The sequence below is a fragment of the Myotis brandtii genome, unplaced genomic scaffold, assembly GCF_000412655.1.
Source record: "Myotis brandtii unplaced genomic scaffold, ASM41265v1 scaffold583, whole genome shotgun sequence".
NCBI lineage: Eukaryota > Metazoa > Chordata > Mammalia > Chiroptera > Vespertilionidae > Myotis > Myotis brandtii.
Genome location: NW_005370191.1, coordinates 562,016 through 569,736, shown reverse-complemented (window position 1 = coordinate 569,736; position 7,721 = coordinate 562,016). Strand labels below are relative to the sequence as shown.

The 7,721-nt window shown below is 50.4% G+C and overlaps 1 protein-coding gene across 1 annotated transcript; it reads left to right on the top strand.

Moving 5' to 3' along the window:
- The first annotated feature begins 6 nt into the window (after window positions 1-6).
- On the top strand, window positions 7-3,356 carry MOGAT3 (monoacylglycerol O-acyltransferase 3). The gene is made up of 7 exons (XM_014550159.1): window positions 7-729; window positions 969-1,076; window positions 1,151-1,221; window positions 1,495-1,699; window positions 1,978-2,152; window positions 2,726-2,928; window positions 3,011-3,356. The coding sequence occupies exons 1-7, from the start codon at window positions 657-659 to the stop codon at window positions 3,163-3,165; spliced, it is 990 nt and encodes a 329-aa protein (XP_014405645.1). The 5' UTR covers window positions 7-656; the 3' UTR covers window positions 3,166-3,356.
- Window positions 3,357-7,721: the final 4,365 nt, after the last annotated feature.

Genomic DNA, 7,721 nt, shown 5'->3' with positions numbered 1-7,721 from the left:
TTCGAAGAGCACAAGGAGCGCTACGGGGTCCCGGCCGACCGGCACCTCGTCCTCACCTAGGCGCGCCGGCGCCCCCCACCCCTCCCGGCCCCCTATGACTGTGGATGGGGGTGAAATTAAAGGCGGGGACAGACTGGCGGTGTTTGTGTGTTTTGCCCAGAGGGGAGGTCTGCGCGCTCGACTCAGCCCTGCCCCACCCTCGCCTCCTCCCTGCTCGGCTCCACTCCCGATCAGACAGTCTCAGTTGGGCTTCTGGGCCCCCCAGCTGCTGGGGCCCAGCCCTCGGCTCTCCAGCGTCATATTAGTCTCCCACGGTAGTTGCCTCACCTCCCTCCCACAGCCCCTCGCTCCTCCCAGACCCGCCCTGCAAGCCAGCCCAGACTGACTGACTCAGGAAGCTCAAAGATCAATCCGAGAACAGCCTGGACAGGTCCGACTCCAACCATCTCCCCGTCCACACCCCCCTCCACACACACACACATACACACTCACACCGCCCCACCACACACGCAATCCCGGAGGTCCAAAAGGCTCGGCCCCTTGGACTAGAAAGCCTTCCCAGGTACTTTTTCTTCTGCGGTCCTGGAGCGCTGCTGGCCCAGGACTGCTCCTGGGATAGGAGTCTCCTCCACCTTCCTGCCGCCCTCTCCTGCACCATGAAGACCCTGAAGAAGCAGTGGCTGGAAGTAGTGGGTGCCTACCAATTCGTGCTCACTTTCCTTTTCATGGGTGAGAGAAGTGGAAGAGGCATGGGTGCTGGGGGTCAGCAGGGGGAGAAGGGACTGGGGGAGAAAAGCCGGAGCGCCACTAATCTGGGTGCCCAAGAGCAAAAAGACAGGGAGAGGGCCAATGTGGGGCTGGGAGATAGCGGGAGGGTATGATCCCTGAGGGTGGAGGAGAGGGACAGCTGGATGACATGACTGAGTTTCAAAGGCTAATTCATTTTTATTTTCTCATCTTTTACACAGGCCTTTCTTCATTCCTTCTTGTCTTCTCCCTCCTCTTCACATCCCTCTGGTCATTCTCTGTTCTCTACTTGGCATGGCTCGTCCTAGACTGGAACACACCCAACCAAGGTGAGTACTGGAAGGGGGCCATGTATTGGGAGATGGCAGCTGGGCTACCTCCACGCATATCTCTCTACCCTAAGGTGGAAGGCGGTCTAAGTGGATAAGGAACTGGACCATTTGGAAACACCTAAGGGATTATTATCCTATCAAGGTGACTGGTTACCCTCCAGAAAGACTCTCTGCCTCCTTCCTCTCCCCTGCCTCCCCCACCTATTCACCCCTAGTAGTGCAGAAGCCTGAGCCCCAGCTGCCTAAGCTAAGGCAATGGGGCAGGGGTGGAGTGATGTTCAAGAGTAGCCCCTCTGTGCCCTTAACCCCATCCTTGATCTCTGAAATCAGTTGGGGTGAGGGCGGGGGCAACACTTTTTACCTGGTGTCCTGACTTCTATGCCTTCTTCTCCTCATCCTGCCCAACACCCCAAAGCTGGTGAAAACAGTAGAGCTGCCCCCTGACCGGAACTATGTATTTGGCTCTCATCCACATGGGATCATGTGCGTCGGAACCGTCTGTAATTTCTCCACCGAGAGCACTGGCTTCTCCCAGAAGTTCCCTGGGCTTCGGGCCTCACTAGTTGGGCTGGACGGACTCCTCCGCATTCCAATCTATCGAGACTACCTCATGTCCACTGGTGAGCCTCCATGTGAGTGGGAGGAGATGCTCTCTGGCCGGGGTGACCTCCACCCACCTAGCTCAGAGACCTGGTCTGAACACTGGCCAGGATCACAGTGGGCATCAGTGAATAGCTTTGGAGCAAGTGTCCTATGGTGTCCTTGCTGGGACAGACACTATAGGGCACAGTGACATGGGCATGGTGGGTAGGGGAGTTGGGAGGAAGGGGTAGGCTGAGGGGCTGGGGAGCCAAGGAGGGTGTGGTGACTGCTCCCACTTTCTCATGCCTGCCTGCAGGAGTATGTTCTGTGAGCCGCCAGAGCCTGGATTTTATTCTGTCACAGCCCCGGCGTGGGCAGGCCGTGGTCATCCTGGTTGGGGGTGCCCAAGAATCCATGTATGCACTCCCAGGGGTGCATCAGGTTGTTCTCCAGAATCGCAAAGGCTTTGTACGCCTGGCGCTGAGGCACGGGTGAGAGGGGTGCGGGTGACCAGTCCAAGGCTGCTTTTAATGGTGAGAACTTCACAGCGCACCTTTGGGTGCACGCTCTCCATCCCTACACACCCGGGACCCTATAGATTGTTCTGCATCCACACTGGGCCCTATACCCGGAAGGTGCTCATGTCAGTGCTTGAGTGTTTACTCTGTGCCAAGCACTATGTCCACTTTGCAAGCTTCCTCCCACTCCAAGAGAGCCAGGGACATAGTACAAATAGCAGGGCACAAAACCTTCTCTGATACTATCTCAAAGGCAAGACCTGAGGCATGTTTCTTTACCTGTGAAAGAGTTAATACCTACCTTGCAATGGTTTGGTTGTAAAGACTAGATGAGGAAATGTATACATGAAGGTTCAGTACACAATCTTTTCTCAGGAAAGGTGAGTCCCTTTTTCCAGATTTTTCACAGTAGCCATTGTCATTTGCTTTAAAGGGCTTGGGAAGTGGAATTATGAGGTTATGCTGTTCTCTGGGGCTCCCATCCTTGGGGTACTCCTGGAGCTGCTGGCCCAACCACCCTTCTTCTCTATTGCCCTTCTTTCCCAGGGCCTCCCTGGTACCTGTGTACACCTTTGGGGAGAATGATGTCTTCAGACTTAAAGTTTTTGCCACAGACTCTTGGCAGTATCTGTGCCAGTCCATCATCAAGAAGTACCTGGGCTTTGCTCCTTGCATCTTCTGGGGCCGCAGTCTCTTCTCAGCCAACTCCTGGGGCCTGCTGCCCTTCCCTGTGCCCATCACTACTGTGGGTGAGTCCTCATCTCCAGAGAAGAAAGCTGCCATCAGCTGTGTGGGCACTTCTCACCTTGTCTGTCTCCCCTCTCCCTGCAGTGGGCCGCCCCATCCTGGTGCCCCAGAGCCTCAACCCCACTGACGAGGAAGTTGACCACTACCACACGCTCTACATGAAGGCTCTGGAGCAACTGTTTGAGGAGCATAAGGAAAGCTGTGGTGTCCCTGCTTCTACTCACCTCACCATCACATAGCCCTGGCCTTGCCCTGCCCCCCAGCTCCTGAGCTCCTAATCCCAGTGCACTGAAACCCCCCCCACCACCACCACCACCACCTACTGCTGGGTCTAGTCCTCCAATAAAAGCTAGTTCTCACCCAGCTGGTGTGCTCAGTGGTCGACCTATATGAACCAGGAGGTCACAGTTCGATTGCTGGTCAGGGCACATGCCCCGGTTGCAGGCGTGTAGGAGGCAGCTGATCAATGATTCTCTTTCATCTTTGATGTTTCTATCCCTCTCCCTGCCTCTCTAAAATCAATAAAATCATTTTAAAAAATAAATAAAATTAAAAAAACAAAAGCTAGTTCTCTTCCATCACTACTTCGTAGAATCGGATGCCTACAGAGCTGATGCTCTCCCTCTGGGAGTTAGCATGCCCAGGCATAATCAGCCCCCATTCTAACGTGCTAGAGTTGCTGCCTTAGATTGGGCATCAGGACCCTAAATTCTCCTTCCAGTGAAAATTAATTCTGTTGCATGACTGCATAAGTCTCTTCCCTTTTCTGGCCCCTTCTCCCTCTGTAACTTAAGGCATCTGCTTAGCTAAGAGCTGGGGGATATTTGGACTGAGTTTGGGAGGGTGGCTGCAGGAGGGTTAGGCTTTGAAGGGGAAGCAGGATTTAGGTGAGTGGAGAAGATAGTGTGGATAGTGGAATACTATGAGTAAAAGCTGAGCTTGGTCAAGGGTACCTGACAGTATAAAGAGTGGAATGATGCCCAGTAGTAGAAAGACAGTTAAGTACATAGCTTGCTTCTCTGTACTTCTTCCTCATCCTTAAAGTTTTCTTGGGGCTGGGAGATCAGATGAAGCAAGGATTTGTTTTACCATTATTAAGCCCTACCGCTAGCCCAGCATTAGGTCACCATTTACTCATTTGCTTAATAAGCATAAGATTATTGTGAAGACTAAAGAATTAAGATTTAGGGGCTTAGAACAGAGATAGGCAACACATGAGCCAATGAGAGTTGGCTATAATCATCATTGTCACTATAGTCAGGGTATGAGTCAAATGAGAGGATAAGGTTAAACAGCCTAAGGGTCCTTATGTGGTCTGACATTTGTCAGTCCTATTTGTTGACTGGCTTTGTGTCTGTATCCGGGCTTTAAACAAGAATAACTTGTTGGAATGTACTAGTAATTGGAATGCAACTGTATTTGTCTCCCACTTTCCTATAAAATTTATTCAATGGAAGAATTTTCTCTTGTCCCTGAATGAAAATCTGGGCAGTACCATGACTTAACTGGGTCATTTTCAGGAGAGAAGTTCTACATTCACTTTAAGTTAGTACATAGAAATGTTTAGTTCATAATCAACACTTGGATCTTGATTTGCAGCGGTTCTCAACCTCTGGGTCGCAAACAATGAAAATACATCCTGCATATCAGATATTTACATTACGATTCATAACAGTAGAAAAATTACAGTTATGAAGTAGCAACGAAAATAATTTTATGGTTGGGGGTCACCACAACATGAGGAACTGTATTAAAGGGTCGCGGCATTAGGAAGGTTGAGAACCACTGATTTAGGGGTAGAAATTTTCCCCACTCCAACCAGGGCTGGTTGCAAGTGGGCTGCCTGCTTGTCCAGAAGTAGCAGTTGGGGAAGGCTGAGTAGAAAGGGATGGGGTATACCTCTTTCTTCCCCCTCCCTTCCTAGCTGCTGTTATTGATCTTCATGGGGCTGAAGTGTGGGGCAGAAGGGAAAGGGGGCCCCAAAGTTGTTGATTGCTCTGTTATATATTCTCTGGGCCTCCAGAACCTCAAAGTCTTTCCCTTCTGGGTACTTTCATGGATTCTTCAGTTTTCCCTTTAAGGCCCCTCTGGCAGCTTCTGTACTTTCTCTACCTTATCATCTGTCCATGGTTTTCTGCCCATGCACTCGACAGGTTTCTCTGTAGGAGTTCCTTCACTCTTCTAGTTTGGGGGTTGGGGAGAGGGCTGGAATAAACCTGCTTTAGCCTTCAGCCTCCTTGGCTCCTATCCCCTTGGAGTGCAGGTTGGTCTCAATGCAGCCACTTGTTCTTCTTTCTGTCCTGGATGGAAGGTCCAGTCAGCCACAATCTGGCCACTGGATTTCTCTGGTGGGTACATCCCCCAAATGCTGGGACTTACCAAGCTCTTTGTGTCTTGAAGCCTTTTGTCACTGCTCTTGTTGAAGTGAGCCTTGCTCTCTAGGGGTAGGGCTTGCAGCCATCTAAAAGTCCTCCCCCAGCCCTGGCCAATGTTGCTCAGTGGTTAGAATGTCAGTCTGAGCACTGAAGGGTCTTGTGTTCAATTCCCAGTCAAGGGCACATACCTGGGTTGTGGATTTGATCCCCAGCCTCAATGCAGGTTTGTGTGGGAGGCAACTAATTAATCTCTCTCTCTCTCTCTCTCTCTCTCTTTCTCCCCACTCCTTCCCTCCCACTCTCTCTAAAAAGCAATAGAAAAAATATCCTGGAGTGAGAATTTTAAAAATAAATAAATAATAAAAGTCTTCCCCCAGAACGGGGTGGGGGAGGGGGGGGCAGACTGGATGAAAGTAGGTGAAGGGATTAGCCAAAGAACATATATACATAACCCATAGATATAGACAACAGTGTGTTGATGGCCAGAGGGAAGGTGGGCTGGGTGGAGGGGGGATAAAGGGGAGAAAGTGGGAACATCTGTAATAGCATCAACAATCAAAATAAAGAAATAAAAATATCATGCCCTGACTGGTTTGGCTCAGTGGATAGAGCGTCAACCTGTGGACTGAAAGGTCCCAGGTTTGATTCCAGTCAAGGGCATGTACCTTGGTTGTGGGCACATCCCCAGTAGGAGGTGTGCAGGAGGCAGCTGATAGATGTTTCTCTCTCATCGATGTTTCTAACTCTCTATCCCTCTACCTTCCTCTCTGTAAAAAATCAATAAAATATATTTTTTTAAAAAGAAAAATATCATAAAGATTAAAAAAATAAAATAAAATAAATAAAATAAAAGTCCTCCCCAGACCCTCTCTCCATCTCTAAACTGATTTTTGTCCCGGGTAAGGGGCTCAAGAGTTACTTCTCAACCATTTGCTTCAAAAAATGTGGCATGTAGTCTGATCTGACCCTTTTGGAATGGAGGACCAACTGGCCACCAAGAGCTGGAGGTGTGAGGATTAGATCACTGTGGGCCTTCCACCAAGAAGACCTCTGTTCTGCTTTCAATGTGAGCAGTGAGTGTCTCTTTCTAGAGTGGTGGGCTTGGGCTGGGTGGTAGGTGAGGAATGGGACCTTTGTGTGTGTTTGGGGCAGGGAAGAGGGGAGTTCATTCTCCTTAAGGCCCCTGTCTGAAATCCAAGACCAATGAAATCATGGTGCGGGGAGCAGATTGGCCTGAGGCTGGAGACGAATAGGAGAAGCCAAGAAGCTTACTTAAGAAATGGTGTTTGCCCAAGAACCAGAGATATGATAAAAAGGACAAAGTGCTCTCAGTACCTGAGAAGCCAGTAGGGCAAGGTTCTCAGGAAAGGTGCCAGGTCTGATCTTAGAGGAAGACTTGCGTGGGGACATTATCCTCCATGTGGAAACATCTGGGTTGGGGGAAAGAGCACAATACGAACCAGAAATGTACAGGGAGATCAAGATCAGGTTTCTGTCTCTGGGAGAGAGACTTGGCGTGAATATGTGAGTGTTGGGGATAGAATACAGCAAGTAGAATGTGTTGCTACTGCACAGTGTTGTGGAAAGATTATCGGGACAAGACATGGAAATGGCAACACTGGACAACGACAGGTGTGCCCCTCCATTAATATCCCTCCAGGATCATTTGGGTGAGATCAGTGCCACTTCCTTGTTCATCATGCCAGCTTGGCATCTTTTCTGTTCACTATGACAGGCCACGGGCAGCCTTCCCCCACCACCATCCACCTCTGAGTGTGCTGTCCTCCCCAGGAAGCCAGCCCAGACTAGGAGGAAGCCCTAGGATTCAGAAGTCCCTGCTCTGACTCCCAGCCTTTCCTGAGTTTCCCCAGGTGACCTCTGCTTTCATGCTCAGATCCTAGCCTCACTAAGGCAGAGGTCCTCTGGTCCCCATTTTCCCGGTCATCTGGTTTTCTAGCCTTCCCTTATCAAGCATCCATCTTGGGTGGGACTTGGTTTAAGACAGTGGTCAGCAAACTGCGGCTCGCGAGCCACATGCGGCTCTTTGGCCCCTTGAGTGTGGCTCTTCCACAAAATACCATGTACGTACAGTGCGATTGAAACTTCGTGGCCCATGCACAGATGTCGGTTTTTGGTTTTCGGCCTGGGCGAGTCTATTTTGAAGAAGTGGCGTTAGAAGAAGTGGCGGGTGTTGGTCGGTCGGGCCACAGGAGACGGCGCGGGGGAGGTACATTGTTTTGAGGTACGTTCGCTGAGGTTGACCCCTCCCAACTCTCCCATCCACACTTGTCTATCTGAAACAAGTATACAAGACGAGTGTGGATGGGAGAGTTGGAAGGGGTCGACCCCAGCGAACGTACCTCAATCAGATTGAGGACGTTTTTAGCAAAGGCCAGCTTAGGAGTACCCTAATTAAGTTA

Excerpts from the sequence above, each read along its gene's own strand:
- MOGAT3 (XM_014550159.1), top strand. The coding sequence starts at position 657 with ATGAAGACCCTGAAGAAGCAGTGGCTGGAAGTAGTGGGTGCCTACCAA. Across the intron at positions 1,077-1,150 it reads CTGGAACACACCCAACCAAG|GTGGAAGGCGGTCTAAGTGG; the intron begins GTGAGTACTGGA and ends CTCTACCCTAAG. Across the intron at positions 1,222-1,494 it reads GGGATTATTATCCTATCAAG|CTGGTGAAAACAGTAGAGCT; the intron begins GTGACTGGTTAC and ends AACACCCCAAAG.